At 37.8% G+C, this 27542-nt stretch overlaps 1 protein-coding gene across 2 annotated transcripts in view; it reads right to left on the bottom strand.

Moving 5' to 3' along the window:
* The window catches only part of RLIM (ring finger protein, LIM domain interacting), a 30187-nt gene extending 9495 nt beyond the window's left edge, over positions 1-20692 (bottom strand). Inside the window, exons 1-3 of one of the 2 annotated variants that reach the window (XM_082610433.1) lie at positions 20449-20692; positions 18546-18609; positions 234-426 (exon numbers count right to left, since the gene is read on the bottom strand). In XM_082610433.1, the coding sequence (XP_082466559.1) occupies positions 234-402 (169 nt within the window). In that variant the 5' untranslated portion in view covers positions 403-426; positions 18546-18609; positions 20449-20692. The remainder of the gene's footprint in view (positions 1-233; positions 427-18545; positions 18610-20448) is intronic. The other variant, XM_082610432.1, reaches the window with a different exon arrangement.
* Positions 20693-27542: the final 6850 nt, after the last annotated feature.

Here is a 27542-nt window from a genome sequence, read left to right on the forward strand (position 1 = left end):
TCATTATAAATTCATAATATAATTCCTAACTAAAAAACCTGACATAGGATAATTCCAAATATGCGTGAACAAAATCATGTAATAAGTACAGCAGTTAATGTCACTCTACATCCCTTATATTAAAATCATACTTCATAATGGCTAAAGAAACATTTTTTTAAAATACAGGTTTCCTTTTTTTTTTTAAGACAAGCAATTTACATATATAAATCCTTAAACTACACATTGCATACCTGGGGTGCCTAGCAAATTGTTATCCCTCATAAGCCTATAATCTTCTTCACTGAGGTTATTTACAAATTGATAGAAAGCTTCTTCCCGATCCAATCGGTCCATCTGACTTCTGCGCTGTGCTGCAGACTGATCACCGCTTCCTTTATCGTTAGAATCTGAGCTTTCCATCTTGATGAACAAGTGGAAAATTATCTAAAAGGAGAAAGGAGATCAATCTTGAAAACAGAAGTCAGTATGTATTCTATAGAACAGTTTTAGTTATGTGAAAATCCAGAATGCAGGTCCAGACGTGGATTTTAAGACCTCATATGAATGAAATTTCATAACAGAAAAACTCCTGAAAAGCACTGTTATACTACGAAAAGACTAGGCCAGGGGTTGGCAAACTATGGCCCATGGGCCAAATTTAGCCCTGGTGCCTATTTTTTTCTCCTTGAGATCTAAGAATGATTTTTACACCTTTGTTTTTTTAAGAGAATATTCTGTGATGTGTGAAAATTATATGAAATCCAAATTTCAGTGTTCAAGTTTTATTGGAATACAGCCATACACATTCACTTACATATTTTCTATGGCTGCTTCATGCTATAATGGCAGAGCTGAGTAGTTGTGACCAAGACTGTATGTGGCACTCTCACTGCTTTGCACTGGCCATCTGTGCACTGTAAGTTGCAGTGATGCAATTATAACTTGACAGCATTTCAAGTGCCATGCTTATCACCACACTGTGACATTTTTTTTGCTGTTTCTTTTTTTTTTTTTTTGTGGTACGCGGGCCTCTCACTGTTGTGGCCTCTCCCATCGTGGAGCACAGGCTCCGGATGCGCAGGCTCAGTGGCCATGGCTCACGGGCCTAGCCGCTCCGCGGCATGTGGGATCTTCCTGGACCGGGGCATGAACCCGTGTCCCCTGCATCGGCAGGCAGACTCTCAACCACTGCGCCACCAGGAAAGCCCAATGTGACATTTTTTAAATTACCAATGCACACTCATCATATTAAATGAAGAGAAAATAAACTTCAAATGCCTAAAGGTGCAGTGGAGTATGGATTATTAGATGGCAAAGGTTATATTTATAATGCAACAGCACTAAAACTGTGCTAAAATAATAAAATACGCATTAATATTATCAGACTAAGCATTCATCACAATATTCCCAATTCACAGGAAAGCTATAGTCTGAAAAATTAAATAAATTAAAATAAAGTATCTCATCACAAAATACTTCCTCACAAAAATAAAAAATGAGGCTTCAACCAGAGTAAGTTTCCAAGTGACTCATTTGTTGGCTAAGCGAGCAAAGCCATTTGTCGATGATGTGTTAGTTAAAACTGTTTGACTGCAGAAGCTAAAGAAATGTGTCCACAGAAAATAAACTTAAGATTATTAGCCTTCTGATGAGAACAGTTGCTCAGAAAGTTGAGGATATCGGGATATGTCAACAAACAAGTGAAAAACAAGGGAGCAAATGATTTTGAGTGGTTTTCCTTGGTTCTTGATGAGCTGACAAATATAACTGATACTATTCAGCTGTTTATTCAAGGAGTCAAGCATTGATTATTTGAGGAGTTTGAAGTAACTACAGAAGTGGCCTCTATGAAGAGTTTGCATGGAACAAATAACTACAGGTGATAATATTTTCAAAGAAGCTGAGAAACACTAATTCAGCACAACATGAAGTGGAATCTGCTAAGATGTATTACAACTGAAACAGTGGTTAAAAAGAAAGTGTAGACCTACTTGGACAAATTTACAATGCCTATGAAAATGTAAGGTGTTTAAAGTCTATGCTTATTCATTATATAGTATAGGTAGTTTGTAGAAAATATTTGTATCTATCATTATTGAACCAGTAATGTCAACGGTGAACTTCACTACAGTGGACTTAAACATAGTGAGTTCCACGAATTTTTGTCAGAAATAGAAGCTGAATATCCTGACTTGCTCTACCAGGTGCTCATTTTGATGGCTTAGCACCGGTAAAGTTTTACTGTGATTTGTTGTACCCAAGTCCAAGATTAGATTTGTTTCTGAATGAAAGGAACTACTCTCAATTACTATTACCAAACAAGGAATGGCTTGGGAAATTAGCTTTTTCTGAAGACTTCATAATGTTTCTGAATGAACTCAACCTAAAATTACAGTGCTTATAATACGTAAATCTTATACTACAGTAAAGTCATTTCAACAATAACTAACAGTGGAATCACAATGTCAAACTGCTTTATGCACTTCTTGTGCTATCAAAGAAATGAGAACTCCATTCCTATAGAAATTGTAGCAGATATATTTTCTAAGCACAAACTACAATTCCAGAAGTGTTTTTTGGACCCCAATGAAAGTACAACCGAAATTTCCTTATTTCAAAATCCACTTAACTGTGTAACTGAGGAGCATCCGCCTACCTTTCAATTGAAAGTGATGACTCTGCAGTCTAATGACATGCTTGCTAAAAACGTAAATATCAAGAGAAGAATCTAACGAAAAATTCTATAAATACCTCCTAAGGGGTGAATATACTTCATTAAAATTATATGCTTGTGTACAGATTAGAGAGCAAGACCTACCTATATGTGTGAATAGACATTTTCAAAAATGAAATATGTAAAACCTCACTTCAAGTCAGAAAACACTAAATGAACATCTGCAAATGATTTTGATAAGGAGTATGTTTAGCCCCAATTAAGCAAAATGCTACCCCTCTGCCAGCAAAAGAACACCATTCTTCTCATTAGTAGACCTATATTAAAAAGCGTTGTACTCCATTATTATTACATTGTGAGTTTTATCAAGAAAAACTGTGGAAATTTGGTTCCTCTGTTTTTAAATAAATAACTGTAATATGCTCAATTTTGATTAGAAAAGTGAAAAAATTTACTATCTGGACTTCTACAGAAAGTCTGCCAAGCCCTGCTCTGGGATAGTACATGAAACTAGCCAAAACTTCCTTTTTTTTTTTTTAACAACTTTATTGGAGTATAATTGCTTTACAATGGTGTGTTAGTTTCTGCTGTATAACAACGTGAATCATCTATACATATACATATATCCCCATATCCCCTCCCTCTTGCATCTCCCTCCCACCCTCCCTATCCCACACCTCTAGGCAGACACAAAGCACAGAGCTGACCTGCCTGTGCTATGTGGCTGCTTCCCAGTAGCTAGCTATTTTACATTTGGTAGTGTATATATATCCATGCCACTCTCTCACTTAGTCCCAGCTTACCCTTCCCCCCCCGTGTCCTCAAGTCCATTCTCTACATCTGCGCCTCTATTCCTGTCCTGCCCCTAAGCTCTTCAGAACAATTTTGGGGTTTTTTAGATTCCATATATATATGTGTTAGCATACGGTATTTGTTCTTCTCTTTCTGACTTACTTCACTCTGTATGACAGACTCTAGGTCCATCCACCTCACTACATATAACTCAATTTCATTTCTTTTTCTGGCTGAGTAATATTCCATTGTATATATGTGCCACATCTTCCTTATCCATTCATCTCTTGATGGACACTTAGGTTGCTTCCATGTCCTGGCTACTGTAAATAGAGCTGCAGTGAACATTATGGTACATGACTCTTTTTGAATTATGGTTTTCTCAGGGTATATGCACAGTAGTGGGATTGCTGGGTCTTATGGTAGCTCTATTTTTAGTTTTCTAAGGAACCTCCATACTGTTCTCCATAGTGGCTGTATCAATTTACGTTCCCACCAACAGTGCAAGAGGGTTCCCTTTTCTCCACACCCTCTCCAGCATTTATTGTTTCTAGATTTTTTGATGATGGCCATTCTGGCTGGTGTGAGGTGATACCTCATTGTAGTTTTGCTTTGCATTTCTCTAATGATTAGTGATATTGAGCATCCTTTCATGTGTCTGTTTAGCCAAAACCTCTTAATTGTCATTCACTACTTGTACAGCCTTAGATAATTACTATATTGGCAGACCTACACACACTCATTAACCACTCTAATGAAAAAACAATGGTAGTAAACAATCTAAACTAAGAGAAGAATCCAAACAAAAATTTTCATTCTCTGATTCTTTTCCTTCCAACCTCAGATTGACCTTATTGAAGTTCACACTGACAAAATAAAAGTTAATTCCATAAACATATGAAAATCTGATTTGTAGAAAAGAGGTAATCTATACTGGTACTAGGATTTAATCCCACACACAACACATGAAGTACCTGGATGCTTACAAGTCAGTACTAGAGAAAAATAAAAACAAACCGCCTTTCAGATATAAAAATAAAGAAGCCTCTCTACCTGTCTGATGAGTCTAAACAAATTTTAGGCTGTAGATGGGCACACCTAGCTCTCCCCATTGTCTCTCTTAGATCATTATTTTTAGAACTACTCTATCACTGTTTAAACAAATAAGATAAATATGTCAAGGAAGGGGAGGGAGACACAATATTTTTGGAGTTTCCTAACCTCATAACTAAGATTCCTTACTTTTGTAAGAGTAAGCTATATAAATTTCTGAAAGATACTGTTTTCATAATAACCAGAAACTTTAAGAAGACTAGAAGTCAAGAGCTTAAATAAAACACTCATAAAAGTTATATGGGCCAGGCAGTCAAAGAAACAAACAAAAGGAAGCCAAAATTTCCCATATGTACCTAAGTAACATTTAGTATTGGTAACAGTGCACAGCTAATTTTTAAAACTACAGAAAAGCACAAAGGAAAACGTTCATCCATAATTTCTCAAACCAAAGAAAACCACATTTGGCTAATATTAAGCAGTTAATATTCTGAACACTAACAACATGACGAAGTCCACTTGTGAAGGATCAATAAATAATCCTGAAAATAATTTATAAAAAATACAACTCAGGAGAACTACAATCCTGCAGCCTGTGGAATGAAAACCACATTCACAGAAAGATAGGATGAAAAGGCAGAGGGCTATGTACCAGATGAAGGAACAAGATAAAACCCCAGAAAAACAATTAAAAGAAGTGGACATAGATAACCTTCCAGAAAAAGAATTCAGAATAATGATAGTGAAAATGATCCAGGACCTCGGAAAAAGAATGGAGGCAAAGACTGAGAAGATGCAAGAAATGCTTAAAAAAGACCTAGAAGAATTAAAGAACAAACACCTAGAAGAATTAAAGAACAAACAAACAGAGATGAACAATACAATAACTGAAATGAAAAATACACTAGAAGAAATCAATAGCAGAATAACTGAGGCAAAAGAATGGATAAGTGACCTGGAAGACAGAATGGTGGAATTCACTGGTGTGGAACAGAATAAAGAAAAAAGAATGAACAGAAATGAAGACAGCCTAACAGACCTCTGGGACAACATTAAATGCAACAACATTCACATTATAGGGGTCCGAGAAGGAGAAGAGAGAGAGAAAGGACCCGACAAAATACTTAAAGAGATTACAATCGAAGACTTCCTTAACATGGGACAGGAAATAGCCACCCAAGTCCAGGAACCGCGGAGAGTCCCAGGCAGGATAAACACAAGGAGAAACATGCCGAGACATACAGTAATCAAACTGACAAAAATTAAAGACAAAAATTACTAAAAGCAACAAAGGAAAAATGACAAAAAATATACAAGGGAACTTCCATAAGGTTAACAGCTGCTTTCTCAGCAGAAACTCTACAAGCCACAAGGGAATGCCATGATATATTTAATGTGATGAAAGGGAAGAACCTACAACCAAGATTACTCTACCCAGCAAGAATCTCATTCAGATTCAATGGAGAAATCAAAAGCTTTACAGACAATGGAGCCAGATCCCAGGAGCACTGTGATTAAGGATGCCTGAGTCAATGAAGCTGTTTTCAGCACACATGCACAAAAGACACTAAAGAGGATAGCATCCCTAGGTAGGAAGGATCATTAGAGGTCTAGTCCAACCTCCTAAACAGAGGAAGAAGCTATAAGCTTAGCCTGGGAGGTCAAGGAAAGACTCAAGTCAGTGAAAAAAGAGGAGGGAGGGAAGGGAGGGATAACATATCGATAATTACCTTAAATGTGAATGGACTAAATGCTCCAACCAAAAGACACAGGCTGGCTGAATGGATACAAAAACAAGACCCATATATATGCTGTCTACAAGAGACCCACTTCAGACCTGGGACATATGCAGACTGAAAGTGAGGGGAGGGAAAAAGATATCCCATGCAACTGGAAATCGAAAGAAAGCTGGAGTAGCAATACTCACATCAGATAAAATAGACTTTAAAATGAAGAATGTTACAAGAGATAAGGAAGGACACTACATAATGATCAAGGAATCATTCCAAGAAGAAGATATAACAATTATAAATATATATGCACCCAACATAGGAGCATCTCAATACATAAGGCAACTGCTAACAGTTATAAAAGAGGAAATTGACAGTAACACAATATTAGTATGGGATTTTAACACCTCACACCAATAGAGATCATCCAAACAGAAAATTAATAAGGAAACACAAGGTCTAAATGACACAACAGACAAGAGAGATTAAATTGATATTTATAGGACATTCCACCCAAAAACAGAAGATTACAACACTTTCTTCTCAAGTGAGCATGGAATATTCCCCAGGATAGACCATATCTAAGGTCACAAATCAAGCCTCAGTAAATTTAAGAAAACTGAAATCATATCAAGCATCTTTTCTGACCACAACACTATAAGATTAGAAATCAATTACAGGGAAAAAAATGTAAAAATCACAAACACACGGAGGCTAAACAATACGTTAAATAACCAAGAGCTCACTGAAGCTACCAAAGAGGAACTCAAAAAATACCTAGAGACAAATGACAATGAAAACATGACGATCCAAAACCTATAGGATGCAGCAAAAGCAATTCTAAGAGGGAAGTTTATAGCAATACAAGCCTACCTCAAGAAACAAAAAAAAATCTCAAATAAACACTCTAACCTTACACCTAAAGAAACCAGAGGAAGAAGAACAAACAAAACCCAAAGTTAGCAGAACAAAAGAAATCATAAAGATCACAGCAGAAATAAATGAAACAGAAACAAAGAAAACAACAGCAAAGGTCAATAAAACTGAAAGCTGGTTCTTTGAGAAGATAAACAAAACTGATAAACCATTAGCCAGACTCATCAAGACGGAGAGGACTCAAATCAATAAAATTAGAAATGAAAAAGGAGAAGTTACAACAGACACTGCAGAAATACAAAGCAATCTAAGAGACTGCCACAAGCAACTCTATGCCAATAAAATGGACAACCTAGAAGAAATGAACAAATTCTTAGAAAGATATAACCTTCCAATACTGAACCAGGAAGAAATAGAAAATATGAACAGACCAATCACAAGTAACAAAATTGAAACTGTGATTAAAAACCTTCCAACAAACAAAAGTCCAGGACCAGATGGCTTCACAGGTAAATTCTATCAAACATTTAGAGGAGAGATAACACCCATCTGACTCAAACTCTTCCAAAAAACTGCAGAGGAAGGAACACTCGCAAACTCATTCTATGAGGCCACCATCAGCCCGATACCAAAACCAGACACAGATACTACAAAAAAAGAAAATTACAGACCCATATCACTGACGAATAAAGATGCAAAAATCCTCAACAAAATACTAGCAAACAGAATCCAGCGACACATTAAAAGGATCATACACCATGATCAAGTGGGATTTATCCCACGGAAGCAAGGATTCTTCAATATATGCAAATCAATCAATGTGATACACCATATTAACAAATTGAAGAATAAAAACCACATGATTATCTCAATAGATGCAGAAAAAGCTTTTCACAAAACTCAACACCCATTTATGATAAAAACTCTCCAGAAAGTGGGCATAGAGGGAACCTACCTCAACATAATAAAGGCCATATACAACAAACCAACAGCAAACATCATTCTCAATGGTGAAAAACTGAAAGCATTTCCTCTAAGATCAGGAACAAGACAAGGATGTCCGCTCTCACCACTATTATCCAACATCGTTTTGGAAGTCCTAGCAATGGCAATCAGCGAAGAAAAAGAAATAAAAGGAATCCAAATTGGAAAAGAAGAAGTAAAGCTGTCACTCTTTGCAGATGACGTGATACTATACATAGAGAATCCTAAAGATGCCACCAGAAAACTGCTAGAGCTAATCAATGAATTTGGTAAAGTAGCAGGATACAAAATTAATGCACAGAAACCTCTTTCATTCCTATACACTAATGATGAAAAATCTGAAAGAGAAATTAAGGAAACGCTCCCATTTACCACTGCAACAAAAAGAATAAAATATCTAGGAATAAACCTACCCAAGGAGACAAAAGACCTGTATGCAGAAAACTATAAGACACTGATGAAAGAAATTAAGGATGATACAAACAGATGGAGAAATACACCATGTTCTTGGATTGGAAGAATCAATATTGTGAAAATGAGTATACTACCCAAAGCAATCTACAGATTCAATGCAAACCCTATCAAACTACCAATGGCATTTCCCACAGAACTAGAACAAAAAATCTTAAAATTTGTATGGAGACACAAAAGACGCCAAAGAGCCAAAGCAGTCATGAGGGAAAAAAACAGAGCTGGGGGAAATCAGACTCCCTGACTTCAGACTATACTACAAAGCGACAGTAATCAAGACAATATGGTACTGGCACAAAAACAGAAATACAGATCAATGGAAACAGGATAGAAAGCCCAGAGATAAACCCACGCACCTATGGCCAGCTAATCTATGACAAAGGAGGCAAGGATATACAATGGAGAAAAGACAGTCTCTTCAATAAGTGGTGCTGGGAAAACTGGACAGCTACATGTAAAAGAATGAAATTAGAACACTCCCTAACACCATACACAAAAATAAACTCAAAATGGATTCGAGACCTAAATGTAAGACTGAACACTATAAAACTCTTAGAGGAAAACACAGGATAGAACACTCTGACATAAATCATAGCAAGATCTTTTTTGATCCACCTCCTAGAGTAATGGAAATAAAAACAAAAATAAACAAATGGGACCTAATGAAACTTAAAAGTTTTCGCACATCAAAGAAAACTACAAACAAGATGAAAAGACAACCCTGGTAATGGGAGAAAATATTTGCAAATGAATCAGTGGACAAAGGATTAATCTCTGAAATATATAAACAGCTTGTGCAGCTCAATATTAAAAAAACAAACAACCCAATCAAAAAATGGGCAGAAGACCTAAATAGACATTTCTCCAAAGAAGACATACAGATGGCCAAGAAGCACATGAAAAGCTGCTCAACATCACTAATTAGAGAAATGCAAGTCAAAACTACAATAAGGTATCACCTCACACCTGTTAGAATGGGCATCATGAGAAAATCTACAAACAACAAATGTTGGAGGGTGTGGAGGAAATGGAACCCTCTTGCACTGTTGGTGGGAATGTAAATTGATACAGCCACTATGGAGAACAGTATGGAGGTGCCTTAAGAAACTAAAAATAGCATTACCATATGACCCAACAATCCCACTATTGAGCATATACCCAGAGAAAACCATAATTCTAAAAGATACATGCACCCCAATGTTCACTGCAGCACTATTTACAATAGCCAGGTCATGGAAGCAACCTAAATGCCCGTCAACAGACGAATGGATAAAGATGTGGTACATATATACAATGCAACATTGCTCAGCCTTAAAAAGGAATAAAATTGGGTCATTTGTAGAGACGTTGATGGATCTAGAGACTGTCACACAGAGCGAAATCAGAAAGAGAAAAACAAATATCATATATTAATGCATATATGTGGAACCTAGAAAAATGGTACAGATGAATCGGTTTGCAGGGCAGAAATAGAGACACAGATGCAGAGAACAAACGTATGGACACCAAGGGGGGAAGTGGTGGGTGGTGGTGGTGGTGTGATGAACCGGGAGATTGGGATTGATATATATACAGTAATATGTATAGAATGGATAACTAATAAGAACTTGCTGTATAAAAAAATGAATAAAATTCAAAAAAAATACAACTCAGTAGGGCTGAAAGGCTTTAAAAATGTAAAGCTTTCAAAGAAGGGAAAAACGTCTGATAAGTTCTGACGTTTGCAGGACATGAACCAAAGATAACAAAAACCTCACATACCAAGGACTGTTACCAGAATGGCACAAAGTCTTAAGAATAGTGCCAGGGAGGTTAAAGCCCACAAGGAACAGAAACTTTCAGAAGTATGGGAAAGATTTTTTAAAATGGCTTTGAAAAACAAAATCTGAAAGAAGAATGGAGTCTTGTACTAAACATGTGTGTGTGTGGGGGGTTGGTATATTAACAGAAGATGGTAGGTAGAGGCACTCAACTTCTATTTTATTCAACACGGAGAATCATCTTCCAACTGGAAGTAGTGGAAAAAACCAAATTTCTCAGATAGAATCAAGAGCCAAAACTGCAATACTTCCAGTGATAATCTTCGAGAAATCACAGAACAGGAGAGATGCTAGATGATGTAAACTTCAAAGAAAGTGACATCTATAAGCTACAGCACAGCAAAATCTGACGAGAAACCTAGGGGGAAATTCTGCAATAGACTATCAGATATATTGCAAACACGTAGAAGAAATATGTTCACCAGAAGTGGAATTCACTGCCAAATTAACCTCATTTGCTTTACAAAGTTTTCTTTCACATACAACTTGCTTTACAAGATTCTCACATTAAAATCACCTGGGGGAGCTTTCTCTGGGGCAAACCAGACAGTGATATCTTAAAAATTCCACAGGTAATTCCATTGTGCAGTCAGGGTTGAGAAACTCTTTGATAGGGGCATCAATACTGCCGACTAGTCTAGCTTGGTTTCTGTACAGTCTGAAAAGGTTTTGCATCCTATCGTTATGGAGAAATGTGGACTAGATCAGTGCTTCTCAAACTTCAGCATACAAACAAATCATATGGAAATCCTGTAAAAATACAGATTCTGATTCAGTAGGTTGGGGGTGAGGCCTGAGAGCATGCATTTTAAATAAGCCTCCAAGTGATGCTAATGCTGCTGATCAGTCTCAGTAGCAAGGAGCTTGAAGACAATACAATTTAACAGATTCACAGTTGTTAAATAACACTCTCAAAGATTATGGAACAATGTTAACCTGCAAACAGCCCTGTCTTTAGCATTTTTAAAAGAACCATGTCAAAGACATGCTAAACAAATCTACAGACAACTCAAAGCTGAGAGTTAGTAATGAAGATGTATATGATAAAAAATATTCTGAATTCTTTGGGCTGTGAAGATGAGCTGAAATCAACAAAATGATGATAAATGTGCTACCTTAAACACTTTAAAGGTTAGCAAGCTGAAGTAATCCATAGTAAGAGTACAGAATAGGGGGGGCTTCCCTGGTGGCACAGTGGTTAAGAATCCGCCTGCCAATGCAGGGGACACAGGTTCAATCCCTGGTCTGGGAAGATCCTACATGCCGCAGAGCAACTAAGCCCGTGTGCCACAACTACTGAGCCCGCGTGACGCAACTACTGAAGCCCTTGCACCTAGAGCCTGTGCTCCACAACAAGAGAAGCCACTGCAATGAGAAGCCTGCGCACCACAATGAAGAGTAGCCCCCTGCCCTGTTCGCCACAACTACAGAAAGACTGCGTGCAGCAATGAAGACCCAACACAGCCAAAAATAAATAAATTAAAAAAACCAAAAGATTACAGAATAGGGGAAAAAAAACCTGTCTTGGTGAGTTCACATGAAGACGTTTTTAGTTAACAAAAGCTCAATAAAAAGACCGTTTGACTTGGCTGCTAAGAAACCTAAGAGTCACATGTTGTTTTCCCAGGCCATAGTGTTGAGATAAAAGTAGGTAACAGTGCCAAAGCAACTTGCACTTCAGACTATATGTGGAGTATTTGAAACATTTAAAATACCTCCAAAAGGACATTGACAAACACAAGAAAGTATCTAGAGTGACCAAGATGGTGAGAAGCCAGGGAATACCATAAAAGAAACGGTTGAGGGACTTCCCTGGTGGTCCAGTGGTAAAGAATCCGCCTTCCAATGCAGGGAAAGCGGGCTCGATGCCTGGCCAGGGAACTAAGATCCCACATGCCGCAGGGCAACTAAGCCCGCATGCCACGACTACTGAGCTCACGTGCCTCAGCGAGAGAGCCCACGTGCCGCAAACTACAGAGCCCACGTGCTCTGGAACCCGCGTGCCACAACAAAGAGCCTGCACCACAAGGAAGTTCCTGCACCCTGTGACGAAGACAGATGTAATGTCACTACTGTTTGGTAAGTGAAAACTAACATTTTAAAGGTTAAAGTATGCCAAAGATGTCAGGAGACTGTAGTCCAAATGATGAAATACAGATCTCTCTCCATTCTGGTGTGAAAAGATCAGTGAAGAATTATGTTAATAAAATGGGTCTCTACTCTGTGGTGAAAAACACGGTGGTACATTTCCAGTTTAACTTACGTAAGAGAAAAAAAGAATACCCACCGTCCCCCTCCCCCGGGCTCCTTCTATCATCATAAAAGAGAAGATTTTAAATCTTTTTATTTAGTTACCTTATATTCAGTTATAATATTCATGTGCACAAGTCAGAAATTTTGGATTGAGTACATGGTTAGCATCAGCCATTTTTAAACTTAAATATTTCTGGGAAAGCTTACCAATAAAACAATTAAGAGAACAAATGTGTAATTGTTCTTAAATCACTTAGGTCTCTTCCTAGTTATAAGCAATACCTACCACCCTATTCATACAGCCCTTTCACCTATATTTCACTGAAGCCTTACAACAATCCTATGAAGTAGGAATCACCAAATCTATTTTACAGATAAAAAACAGAAGCACAGACAGAGGAAGTGATTTACCAAAGGCCATGTGCTTACTAAGTGGAAAGAGCCAGTAATTAAATCCAGGCCTCCTGATTCCAAATCCAGTCAACTTTTCACTAAATGGACAACTGCCTCCCAATATATGCCAAGACTATAAACTTTAAATAAATACATTCCTTCAGTCCCAATAGGCATGTCCAATGTATTCAACCTCACTATGAGCTTTTTAGACCATGTTCATTTCCGGTATGAAAACTTCCAAAATGACAGAACACCTTTTATAAGCAGTCTGACCCAGCAGGGCTTATTTTTAAATAAGTCAACTTTTAGTATTTTTGTTTTAAATAGAGTTGCTCCTCAGATAAATAACATATTTTATTAACCTTATTTCTTTCAGAATACTGTGTGCCAATATATCCAAATCCATTCCTGGAACACAAGCAGCCAAATTAGAAAATTTGCCGTCATTTAAAAAACTGCTCATTTGGTCAATAAATGTATGACTGTGTCAGGTAAATTTAATTCCGGGGAGGAAAAGCCAGCAAGAAAACCAAACCTGAGATTTACTCTGTAACTAGGGAGTTTAAAGCAGATTTTATTCACCTTGAGAATTTTAAAGCATTTTTAGTGATCTCCAATTTTCCTATAGTCATTATCATATATTAATACAAATTATGCAGCTTACTATGTTTCTAACCACTGCTAAAAGTATTTCATTTAATTCTCCTAATCCACCTACGCCAATCTTTAAAAAATGTAATTTTGTTATAATGTTAGGGCAAAAAGTCACTCAAACCATACTGTTCAGTACTAATGGGTCAGAAGACCTGGTGCTAAGTATAAGCACACTCATACTATATTCAATGGACATACTGCATCAATTAAGAAGATTTAAGGCACTAAAATATATGGTTAACAAAACAACAGACTTAAAAAACTGAATTCTGAAATTCAAATGCTTGTGTGAATATCAGTTTTAAAATAAGTCACATCTATTAAGTCTGGAAGAAATAACCTCATTTTAAAAACAAAAAGGTAGGGCTTCCCTGGTGGCACAGTGGTTGAGAGTCCACCTGCCGATGCAGGGGACACGGGTTCGTGCCCTGGTCTGGGAAGATCCCACATGCCGCGGAGCGGCTAGGCCCGTGAGCCATGGCTGCTGAGCCTGCGCTCCGCATCGGGAGAGGCCACAACAGTGAGAGGCACGCGTACCGCAAAAAAAAAAAAAAAAAAAAAAACAAGAAAAACAAAAACAACAACAGCAACAACAAAAAAACCCCAAAAAGGTATGGTGGGAGGGAGGAATCAAGGTAACCTAATACCAACCAACTACTAAAGTATTATATACCTTGAGCATCATCACCTTTTGGATGTGTTCATACAAGCTCCAAAACTCGATCGTGTTCTAAAGCACAACATGCCAATTAAAAAAAAATCATAGGTACCAACATAAAAATGTGTCATACTGAAAAGAGAAGGGCAAACATTTTTCTGTTTGCAACAGAGCTTCTTCATTAAGAACCTCATAGAGTAGATGAGAATTAATGACATGCAAGCCTTGTGAATAACGAAAATGTCAGCTCAATAATACCGTCACCAAAATGAAAAATACTCAATATAGTTAAAAGCAAAAATAAGGTCAAATCACAAAGAACTGCTGAATTTGAGGTCATGAAAATAAAATATCATCATATATGTAGTTATATACAAAAGTGTTGGGAATTCTTCCTATACAGAATGTTTCATTAAAAATTTACAGCAGGGCTTCCCTGGTGGCGCAGTGGTTGGGAGTCCGCCTGATGATGCGGGGGACGCGGGTTCGTGCCCCGATCGGGGAGGATTCCACATGCCGCGGAGCGGCTGGGCCCGTGAGCCATGGCCGCTGAGCCTGCGCGTCCAGAGCCTGTGCTCCGCAACGGGAGAGGCCACAATAGTGTGAGGCCCGCGTACCGCAAAAAAAAAAAAAAAAAAAAAAATTTTTTTTTTACAGCATTTGTAGCAGACAAATCAAAGGTTGATTACCAGATAGCTTTTTTATTCTATGAGTAGCAGGGTGGAATTCACCTCTGTGAAAACGGAAAAAGAGCATACTAGGTTCTAGTCTTGGCTGTAACAGTAACTATGTAAATTTGGCCAATTTATTTAACCTTTTGTGTCTCAGGATCTCCATCAATATTAGAGTACTGGATTAAGCTATCTACAAGATACCTTTTCAATTCTATGAATCTGTGACTATAAATAAGATATAACCTGCATCACATTACAATACTAAGTCAGAAAAATAAAGCTTAAGAAACAACATGAATAACTAGGATGTAAGCTTAGAAGCTGTGCGTTTCTTACTGCTATTTCACTCATACACTTCTATCTCTTTTATGACTATCTTTTTTTAAAAGAAATATAAAGCATTCCTCTTTAAAAAACAGGGCAAGGTTTATGTTTCACTGCCTTTACTTAATGCACGGTACTTCTCACCACCCACACAATTTGTTGATCATTTCCATTACTGGCCTAACAGAGGATGCTACTAAGGCCTCCACCACTGCTGATACTACTAGAGCAAAATGGGATTATAAAATAACAGCATGCAATGTTAGCTTAGCCTGGTTTATATTCTTCTACCTTTACCACTTGAAAAGGACAGCAGGAAAAAAAGGATTCAGCATGTGTCTAATCTCTTGGCAGGAAGTCTGCAGCTCACAAACAATTCTGACTTACAACAACCCTCTAAAACAGTTAAACCGAAGAATATTAAGAATGTCAACAAATCAAAGGATGGAGACCAAGCCAAATGCTGCCAATTCACAGGATCAAGTTAGTTAAAAAAAGAAACCATTATAATGACATTTCAATTCACTCAAGTACTTTAGACAGTGAATTTAATCTTCAATTACCCAGTTCAACCCAGTTCATGCTCTTTTATTATCAAGCTACGCCACTAAATTAGAATTTGGTCTTATTCACACTAACTCAATTCTGACTTCTCATTATTCTCAAGTCAAAAAAATGACTCAGAAACCCAAAAGATTCATGTGTTTATTTTAAGTTATTAATGTAAAAGTCACTGATTACTGGCAATTTTGGTGTTAATTGGTAAAGTACTACGTTTTAAGAAATAAGTTTTCCACCAAAAATGAACTATTTAAAAGAGTGAAGTCAATTTTTAAAATTAAAATCATTTGACCAAAAAAGAAAATATTATCTACACAAATACAAATGACTGCTATATTGTTTGAGGAAAACAATATTGTGTTACAGAACCAAACACGTTGACAACTGTGATCCCTGAACCAGTGCTCCTACACAGAAATGGTGACAAAGGTGACCATATATCCCCGGTCTGTCCAGAAGAGTAGCAGTCTACAACTGTTGTCCTGTAGTAATTATTAATATGGCCCTCTTTCACGCCTAAGTGTCCCAGTTTGGATAAATTATATGGTCACCTTAGATGTAATTGACACTAACAGGAACTTTGGTCAATAAAAAATGAAAATTGTAATTAGAGTTAAATCCTTTCTTCATACACTCAAGTGAAGAACAAGAGGAAAGAGACCATTTTTCATTCCAGAAAAAATTGAACCAACACTGAACACAAATATCTCCTCTCCCCCACAGAAAGTATCATGTTCATCACCATGCAAACGCTGTAATAGCAGCCCAACCTGTAGTAGTGAAATTATTGCAAGAGGTCCACAAATCTACATACATACCGTGCACTGCCTACAGATATTTGTCTCCCACGTATGTCGGTGATATTATGACTAATGAAATTAAAACCTTGGGTTGATGCACTAAAATACAAGAATATCTACAGCAAAAATACCAAGTATATATTTCAAGAGCAAAACCACAAGTTCACGAATATATTCCCAAATTGTTCAAGAGTGTCAAGATTTTTACATATAAAATGAACTGCTTGATTATCTGGGAAACTTCCATATTCCAGGTTGGAAAAAAAAAATAACGAAGGAAAAATAGGCACAGAAGTGTTACTGCTTTCTTACGCTGGGTATCAAAATGTCAAAGGATCATGTAAGCTGGATACTTTTTAAAATCAATGGGCCATAAGGTTTTGGAAATGTCTGTGTTATACAGAAATGTTAAGGAATTAGACTTACAAAAGAAAAACATGTCCCAGCCCTAGTCAGTGGCCCAAAATTCTAGCACCTGATTGATCTGGGTTTGACAGAGGACTTTTTACTTTCTAATTTGTTATCTACTTTACGGTAAATCAAGGGAACAGGAGGTTGGTGAGTGGTTTGCTCTATTTCCCAATCCGCTAGAGCTTTGGGAAAAGTAATATACACATTATAATTCCATAAATGCAGATGTCTCATTTGATCTACTGTATTATTTAAGGCCTCACTACATGTTCACTAACCTGAAAGAATATATCCAACCAGCCTAACATTCCTAGATATGACTTCATTATTAAGCTATTTCTTAAAGCCATTTCTGATTTTAAATTAAGTTTATCAAACTTTATCACAAGCAGTAACAGCTGAAACAGGAACCTTGACAGACCAAGAGGGTATAATTGCTAAATAAGTCTCACCTGCTTCATAAAGCAAATTTCCTTTAACAAAAGTTTTTGATGCAAATAACCTACAGATTTTAAAAATTACAACCTTTCATTTTCTTTGCATTTCCAATCTAATTAGATAGCTATTAAGTCTAAAGACATAAAACTTTAGTGACTTTGGCATCAGACAGACCTGAGTTAAAATGGGGGCTCTACCACTTATTAGCTATGTAATTGAGGACAAATTACCTAATCTCTCCTTTGAGTCTCAGTTACCTCTGTAAAATAGGTAACATCCTCATGAAGCTTTGCCGTAAGGAGTACAAAATGATGCATGTGAAGCACAGGACCTAACACATAAGTATTCAATACAAATTAGTTATGAATTTAGGCTAACTACCCATCGCAGTTTGCCTGGGACAATGCAGGTTTGCAACTGGATGCGTTATTAATAATGTCCCTTTTGCTCTTAAAGGCATCCTGGCTAGGGCAATAAATTATGTGGCTACCTTAACAATGATGATGAAAGGAGTTAATACCAATTAGAGTATTATATATCATTTATGACTTTTTGGACCTTGAAGGAAAAAAATCGAATGTCACACAGAATAATGAGATTATATTCCTGTAATACAGTCTACTGATAATTCATTTTGTTATTCAATAAACATTTAAACACTATTTATTTATACCCATCTCATTCCAACAGTAATTTAAGGCAGCAAATTTCTGTATTGTTTTTTCTGTTCCATACAGGTACTGGTAAATTTCAAATGTTATTTTAAAGGAAAAAAATTGACAGATACAGCACTAATGAGGTTCCAGCTACTCAGGAACACTACCTTTTGAATTCCCAGCGAAAAACACCCATTCTGATCATGAAGAATGCCCAAGACCAACTAACATACATCAAATAAGCCCATCCAATTACAGGGCCTGCAAAACAGAATAAGTATTTTTAAACATGCATTCTACACATAAATCATCAGGAGACGCAACAAAAAATAAATTACCTGACTGTTATGACATAGTATTGTAATACAATAAACTGGATTTTAGTTTTCTTCACTCTCTGCTCTAGAAAAAAAAAGAATCCATTATTCTTCCTCTTTTATAAGATAGACATTTTCTTTGAAACAGACACATCCTAAAAAAATACATATCCTATATATTTTAGATACAGATACACACACACACATACATACACACACACACACACACTCACCACAACCCAACGTAACTCAACGTTAGTATTAGGATATTTGGGGAGACTGAGAAGGTCAGAGGGAACCAGGAATCTTATATGTTATATATAAGATAACCTTTAAAGGCCGAGAGCCAATCTACCTTTTAATATAAAGTTACTTAAAATAGGCCTTTTCTCATCAGACCAGTAATTATTTTCAGATTCTCAGTTACTTCCAAAAACTTATTTGGCACATTACACTAGCCTAAGGCAGTAACTAAAGTATGAAAGATCATCAGGACATCTTAGGCTAAAGAAAAACATTTTTTCAGTAAGAGTATCCTAAAATCCTACTAAAAATATTTAGATTGGTCTTCCTGGGTACTTTATTTTTACAACTTAGAAAACCAATTTTGGGGGAGCGATAATTGTGCCTGCCTGCTCTCAAGTCATCCAGGACGGACATAATGTACCTGATGGGGTGATGTAAGTATTCTGTCTTTAATAAGGAGAAGAATCAAAAAATGATTAGTAATAGTATGTCTATTTCTTCCTCCCTTCAATCATCCAAAGCTACTGCGGGTAATTCTGATTCAGGAAATGCGGGCTCCTTATTTCCAGCAAAAAATTATTCTGGGGCCTTGCAAACAGTGGATGACAACCTGATATAAATGCTTCCTCTTGCCCCCAAACTAAAGAATGACCTAAATAACAAGGCTGCTAGTCCTCAGAATCCCGGACTAACCTGTGGAATAAGTATGGTGAAACTGTCTAGGGAAGGAACGTGGCTGTCTCCTCCATCTTGAAATTAATCAGCATAAGGGAAAAAGGGACTGAGTATTCAGGAAGCAGAAGCCCAACCGGTTAATACTAGTTACTAAAGCTATGGCGTACGTGGCAGGTACCGCCCGCAGAAGCCGAGACCCTTAGGCATTTTTTTGAGGGGGGAGGGGTTGGGTTGCTCACGGATTGAACGGAAATTAACTTCAAAATCATTTGGCCCAATTCCCACCCTCACCCAGGGAAAAACAACAAACACGCAACGGCTTTTCCCTCCCTTTTGGGGGGATCCTTACAGTGATATCTGCCAAAGGATATGCCAGGGTTATTCGAGCAAGGGAGTAAACCACATTTGCCTCAGATCCTCAGGGAAGATGTCATCGTGGCCCCAGGGGGCGCCTAATTGATAGTGCCCTGCAGAAGGGCGCAAAATGGGGTTTTGCAAATCCTGGGATATATAAAGCCCCACGAGTTCTCAGCATCTAACTTAGAGCAGCCTGATTTTTCCCCCATTTCCTAAACCCAAGCCCGCCATGTAAAAGGGAGGGGGGGAGGAGGACGCGAGGGAAGTATCCAGAGAACCGAGGAGAGAAAAACCTGAGACGGTCAAAGATTCTCACGCCTGAAGCCAACAATCGAAAATCGCCTCCCCCAAATTTTAAGGTTCTGGAGGGCCCCGGCCGCGGCTCGAGCGGCCACGAAGAGGAAGTACTTCCCACATCCTTCCCCTTCTTCAAAGAGCCTGTCGGCCATACACCCAACTAAAATGGCAGCGGCGACTACGCCACGGAGCCCCCCGCAGCAACCTGCGCCTGGGGTCCGGAGGCGGCGATGAGCCTCCGCCACGATGCGCCACTCAGGCCATTTTGAGAGAACGCAGTAACCGCGGCTCCGCTGTCTTCCTCTCGCTCTCCATCCATTTCTCAGAGGACTCCCAAGGCTTCACTTACTCGGTTTTAGTGTCGGGATCCGACTCGGTCGGTCCGGCCGCCGCCGCCGCCGCCGCCGGGGCTCCTGCGCGCCTCCCCTACCGCCGCTCTCAAGCCCGCCTCCGATGAGTCGCTGGTTGAGACCCGCCTCTAGCCCAGCGCCTGCTCGGAGACGTTGCTCAGGCAGCCATTATCTTCCCCATTGTTACCAAGCAGCGACAGGAAACGCTTGCCCACAACAGGAAGTGATGATGCCGCGTCCGGGCCCCGCAGCCCGACTCCCAGCCGAGTAGCCAATCCCAGGCGACTCCTCGAAAAGGCTCGGTGGGAGGGGAAGGCTGCCGACTGACGACGCGGCAAGGCGGGCCGCGGCCTGGAAAAGGAAAACCGCTGTGACGCCCACCATGTGACAGGCCCCACCCTCCTCCGCCATTTTGAATTGTGGCGAGAAATTTCGCGTTCTGAGAATTGTGGGAACGTCGCCTTTCCCGTTTTGAAAGCTGGAGGACGTCACCGTCTGACTGCTGGAAACCTTTTTCAGAGTGAGAAATGCGATACTAGTCTAACCTGACGTCGATTCACACAGTTAGTCCGGACCGGTTAATACAGCATCCTACCTATATTCGACATTTATCGAGCGCCAGCTGTAGTGTCAAGCACTATTATAGATGTTGGGGATACAGCGGAAATTAAAGCAGACCAAAATCCCAGTTCTCATGGGTCTTTATATTCTACTTGGGGGAGGGACAATAATTACTATATATATATTTGTATATATATGTATAACATATATATAGTTGATGATAAATGCTAGGGAGAAAAATAAAGCGGGGGGAGGTGGGCGGGAGAACGCCCGGTGGGGGCAAACGGGAATTGCAGTTTTAAAAAGAGTGGTCAGAGGTGGCCTCTCTGAGATGGTAATTCTGAAATCCTTGGAAGAGGGCGGTGACTGTAAAACGGTGGGAAAATCTGATAAGGTTGGAATTTAAGGGCGGTTAAGGAAGGCCTTTCTTAGATGGTAATGCGTGAAGGAAGGTAGAGAATGAGCTACCCAGCATCCAACTCCCGTTTTCACAGTTAAAGAAAAACAACCACGGTTTTAGGGTGTGTCCCTGTTTTTTTTTTCCCCATTTTTCTGTTTTCTGTGTTTTCAGGTAACACTCCAGCTACACTGGCTTTCTTAGTATTATTCCAGCGAACTAAACTTGTTCCCACCTCTGCAACTTTACCTTTTCTCAATTGTCACCTCCCCAGAGAACACTTCCCTAACCACCCTATCTGAAATAACAACTTACCCGTCCCCTTACCTGCTTAATTTTCTTTAGAGCACTTCATCTGAAAATACATTATTTATTTGTTTACCCCACCCCCTTAAGAACAGTAAACCTTTTTGTTCTGTTCACTGTTATATCCGCAGCGAGCTCATAGTAGGCCCTCAAATATTTTTTGTTAGAGTGCCGGCCTCGGCATGACGGCTATTTCATCAGCCAGAAATATATTTCACTCCAAGCAGTTACAACAGTATCTCTCATACTTCCCTGTTCAACTTTCCAACAGGCTTGATATTGTCATTTTTGACAGTGTGGGAATATGAGTTTGGTATTGTGTCTCTACTCAACTTCTGTCTTGTATTACATGTCATATACTAGAACTTTTACCTAGAATGTATAAAATGAGTTCTTCAGTGGCATGCAATTGCTATTAAGCCTGATATTGAGATTATGGAAATAACACTAGCCACTCCTTGACATATTCTTGAGGCAAACGTGGCTTAATGTAAAATATAAAATCATAAAAGAAGTGGAAAATGTAAGTGAATATGTCTATAGCCTTGGGGAGGTGGAAGGACTTTCTAAACATGACACAAAGTCCATAAAAGGAATTACTGTTAAATACAACTTCATAAATGAAAGTAAAGCTTCTGAATGTCAAAACACAAGGTTAATAAAGTTAAAAGACAAATGACAAACTGAGAAAAATAATTTCCATATAACAGCTAAGGGGTAGTACTGGTTTATAATAAAATTAAAAGAGAAATGAGAAATTGGCAAAAATGCTACATATGATAAACATATGATAAGCATGTATGACTTACGATTTTTTTACTTTACTATGGTGCAAAAGCGATACTCATTCAGTAGAAGCTGTACTTCAGATTTGAATTTTGATCTTTCTCTGGGCTAGCGTTATGCAGTACAATACTTTCTGGTGATGCTGGGCAGCAGCAGCAAGCTGCAGTTCCCAGTCAGCCCCATCATGAGGGTAAACAACCCAGACACTGATAGCAATTCTGTACCCACACAAACATTCTGTATTTCAGTACAGTATTCAATAAATTACATGAGATATTCATCACTTTATTATAAAATAGGCTTTGTGTTAGATGATTTTGCTCAACTGTAGGCTAATTTAAGTCTTCTGAGCATGTTTAAGGTAGGCTAGGCTAAACTATGATGTTTGGTATGTTACGTGTATTAAATGAATTTTCCAATTAGGATATTTTCAACTTAGGATGGATTTCTCGGGACGTAACCCCATCGTAAATTGAGGAAGATGTGTAGTCTATAAAGTGCTATTATAAATGTTTTTAAAGATAAATACCCCAATTAAACGTGCAAAGGGCATGAATAGACAATTCAAAGAAGGAGAAAATATTTGGCTGATAAGCATATGATAATATTAATCAGAGTAATCAACCTCACTCATAATCAGAAATAAAAATAAAAACAGTGATATCTCCTTTTTGCCTATCAGAATGTCAAAGATTAAAAGTTTTCTAATATTAAGTGTTAATAAAGATACTATGAAATGGGCACACTTATATGCTACTGGTACAAACTGATATAACCTTTTTTAGGTAATTTGGCAACACGTATCAAAAGCCTAAATATCCATATTGTTTGACCAACAAGTCCACAAACAGAAATTTATTTTAAGGAAAATAAATGGGCAAGTTTTCAAAAATATACGTAATAAGTGTACAAAGATGTTAATCATAGTGAGTTGTATAATATTGAAATACTGAAAAAGCAGAAAAAAGAACTATTCAACAATTAGTTAAATACAGTGCATCCACATAATGGACTCCTACATAGCCATTAGAAATGAGTAGCTACATCTGGAAATAAGTTTTTAAATAAAAAGACAATTTATAAAATAGCATGTATTATTCTATTTTTATATTAAGATATGTGTAAATATACATAGAAAAAAAGTCTAGATGAATATACATGAAAATAAAATGTGAAAGGATTATTACTCATTTTTAATTCTTTACCTCTTTCTGTATTGTCTTGAATATTTAGAATATGCATGTATTTCTTGGTATTGGGAGGAGGGGCCATTTTTTTTATTAGTTTCTGCTTTATAACAAAGTGAATCAGTTATACATCTGTTCCCATATCCCTTCCCTCTTGCCTCTCCCTCCCTCCCACCCTCCCTATCCCACCCCTCCAGGCGGTCACAAAGCACCGAGCTGATCTCCCTGTGCTATGCGGCTGCTTCCCACTATCTATCTACCTTACGTTTGGTAGTGTATATATGTCCATGCCTCTCTCTCACTTTTTCACAGCTTACCCTTCCCCCTCCCCATATCCTCAAGTCCATTCTCAAGTAGGTTTGTGTCTTTATTCCTGTTTTACCCCTAGGTTCTTCATGACATTTTCTTTTCTTCTTCAATTCCATATATATGTGATAGCATATGGTATTTGTCTTCCTCTTTCTGACTTACTTCACTCTGTATGACAGACACTAGGTCTATCCACCTCATTACAAATAGCTCAATTTCATTTCTTTTTCTGGCTGAGTAATATTCCGTTGTATATATGTGCCACATCTTCTTTATCCATTCATCTCTCGATAGACACTTAGGTTGCTTCCATGTCCTGGCTATTGTAAATAGAGCTGCAATGAACATTTTGGTACATGTCTCTTTTTGAATTATGGTTTTCTCAGGGTATATGCCTAGTAGTGGGATTGATGGGTCATATGGTAGTTCTATTTTTGGTTTTTTAAGGAACCTCCATACTGTTCTCCATAGTGACTGTACCAATTCACATTCCCACCAGCACTGCAAGAGTGTTCCCTTTTCTCCACACCCTCTCCAGCATTTATTGTTTCCAGATTTCTTGATGATGGCCATTCTGACTGGTGTGAGATGATATCTCATTGTAGTTTTGATTTGCATTTCTCTAATGATTAATGATGTTGAGCATTCTTTCATGTGTTTGTTGGCAGTCTGTATATCTTCTTTGGAGAAATGTCTATTTAGGTCTTCTGCCCATTTTTGGACTGGGTTTTTTGTTTTTTTGTTATTGAGCTGCATGAGCTGCTTGGAAATTTTGGAGATTAATCCTTTGTCAGTTGCTTCATTTGCAAATATTTTCTCCCATTCTGAGGGTTGTCTTTTGGCCTTGTTTAGGGTTTCCTTTGCTGTGCCAAAGCTTTGAAGTTTCATTAGGTCCCATTTGTTTATTTTTGTTTTTATTTCCATTTCTCTAGGAGGTGGGTCAAAAAGGATCTTGCTGTGATTTATGTCATGGAGTGTTCTGCCTATGTTTTCCTCTAAGATTTTGATAGTTTCTGGCCTTACATTTAGGTCTTTAATCCATTTTGAGCTTCTTTTTGTGCATGGTGTTAGGGAGTGATCTAATCTCATACTTTTACATGTACTTGTCCAGTTTTCCCAGCACCACTTATTGAAGAGGCCGTCCTTTCTCCACTGTACATTCCTGCCTCCTTTATCAAAGATAAGTTGACCATATGTGCGTGGGTTTATTTCTGGGCTTTCTATCCTGTTCCATTGATCTATATTTCTGTTTTTGTGCCAGTACCATACTGTCTTGATTACTGTAGCTTTGTAGTATAGTCTGAAGTCACGGAGCCTGATTCCTCCAGCTCCGTTTTTCATTCTCAAGATTGCTTTGGCTATTCGGGGTCTTTTGTGTTTCCATACAAATTGTGAAATTTTTTGTTCTAGTTCTGGAAAAATGCCAGTGGTAGTTTGATAGGGATTGCATTCAATCTGTATATTGCTTTGGGTAGTAGAGTCATTTTCACAATGTTGATTCTTCCAATCCAAGAACATGATATATCTCTTCATCTATTTGTATCATCATTAATTTCTTTCATCAGTGTCTTATAATTTTCTGCATACAGGTCTTTTGTCTCCTTAGGTAGGTTTATTCCTAGATATTTTATTCTTTTTGTTGCAGTGGTAAATGGGAGTGTTTTCTTGATTTCACTTTCAGATTTTTCATCATTAGTATATAGGAATGCCAGAGATTTCTGTGCATTAATTTTGTATCCTGCTACTTTACCAAATTCATTGATTAGTTCTAGTAGTTTTCTGGTAGCACCTTTAGGATTCTCTATGTATAGTATCATGTCATCTGCAAACAGTGACAGCTTTACTTCTTCTTTTCCGATTTGGATTCCTTTTATTTCTTTTTCTTCTCTGATTGCTGTGGCTAAAACTTCCAAAACTATGTTGAATAAGAGTGGTGTGAGTGGGCAACCTTGTCTTGTTCCTGATCTTAGTGGAAATGCTTTCAGTTTTTCACCAGTGAGGGCGATGTTGACTGTGGGTTTGTCATATGTAGCCCTTATTATGTTGAGGAATGTTCCCTCTATGCCTACTTTCTGCAGGGTTTTTATCATAAATGGGTGTTGAATTTTGTCGAAAGCTTTCTCTGCATCTATTGAGATGACCATATGGTTTTTCTCCTTCAATTTGTTAATATGGTGTATAACGTTGATTGATTTGTGTATATTGAAGAATCCTTGCATTCCTGGAATAAACCCCACTTGACCATGGTGTATGATCCTTTTAATCTGCTGTTGGATTCTGTTTGCTAGTATTTTGTTGAGGATTTTTGCATCTATGTTCATCAGTGATATTAGCCTGTAGTTTTCTTTCCTTGTGACATCCTTGTCTCGTTTTAGTATCAGGGTTTTGGTGGCCTCGTAGAATGAGTTTGAGAGTGTTCCTCCCTCTGCTATATTTTGGAAGAGTTTGAGAAGGATAGGTGTTAGCTCTTCTCTAAATGCTTGATAGAATTCGCCTGTGAAGCCATCTGGTCCTGGGCTTTTGTTTGTTGGAAGATTTTAAATCACAGTTTCAATTTCAGTGCTTGTGATTGGTCTGTTCATATTTTCTATTTCTTCCTGATTCAGTCTCGCCAGGTTGTGCATTTCTAAGAATTTGTCCATTTCTTCCAGGTTGTCCATTTTATTGGCATAGAGTTGTTTGTAGTAATCTCTCATGATCCTTTGTATTTCTGCAGTGTTAGTTGTTACTTCTCCTTTTTCATTTCTAATTCTGTTGATTTGAGTCTTCTCCCTTTTTTTCTTGATGAGTCTGCCTAATGGTTTATCAATTTTGTTTATCTTCTCAAAGAACCAGCTTTTAGTTTTATTGATCTTTGCAATATCGTTTCCTTCACTTCTTTTTCATTTATTTCTGATCTTTTCTTTATGATTTCTTTCCTTCTGCTAATTTTGGGTTTTTTTTTATTGTTCTTCTTTCTCTAATTGCTTTAGGTGCAAGGTTAGGTTGTTAATTCGAGATGTTTCCTGTTTCTTAAGGTAGGATTGTATTGCTATAAACTTCCCTCTTAGAACTGCTTTTGCTGCATCCCATAGGTTTTGGGTTGTCGTGTCTCCATTATTATTTGTTTCTAGGTGTTTTTTTTTTTTGATTTCCTCTTTGATTTCTTCAGGGATCACTTCATTATTAAGTAGTGTATTGTTTAGCCTCCATGTGTTTGTATTTTTTTACAGATCTTTTCCTGTAATTGATATCTAGTCTCATAGCATTGTGGTCGGAAAAGATACTTGATACAAATTCAGTTTTCTTAAATTCACCAAGGTTTGATTTGTGACCCAAGATATGATCTATCCTGGAGAATATTCCATGAGCACTTGAGAAAAATGTGTATTCTGCTGTTTTGGGATGGAATGTCCTATAAATACCAATTAAGTCCATCTTGTTTAATGTATCATTTAAAGCTTGTGTTTCCTTATTTATTTTTATTTTGGATGATCTGTCCATTGGTGAAAGTGGGGTGTTAAAGTCTCCTACTATGAATGTGTTACTGTCGATTTCCCCTTTTATG

Source organism: Mesoplodon mirus (genome assembly GCF_964341445.2).
Source record: "Mesoplodon mirus genome assembly, chromosome: X".
NCBI lineage: Eukaryota > Metazoa > Chordata > Mammalia > Artiodactyla > Ziphiidae > Mesoplodon > Mesoplodon mirus.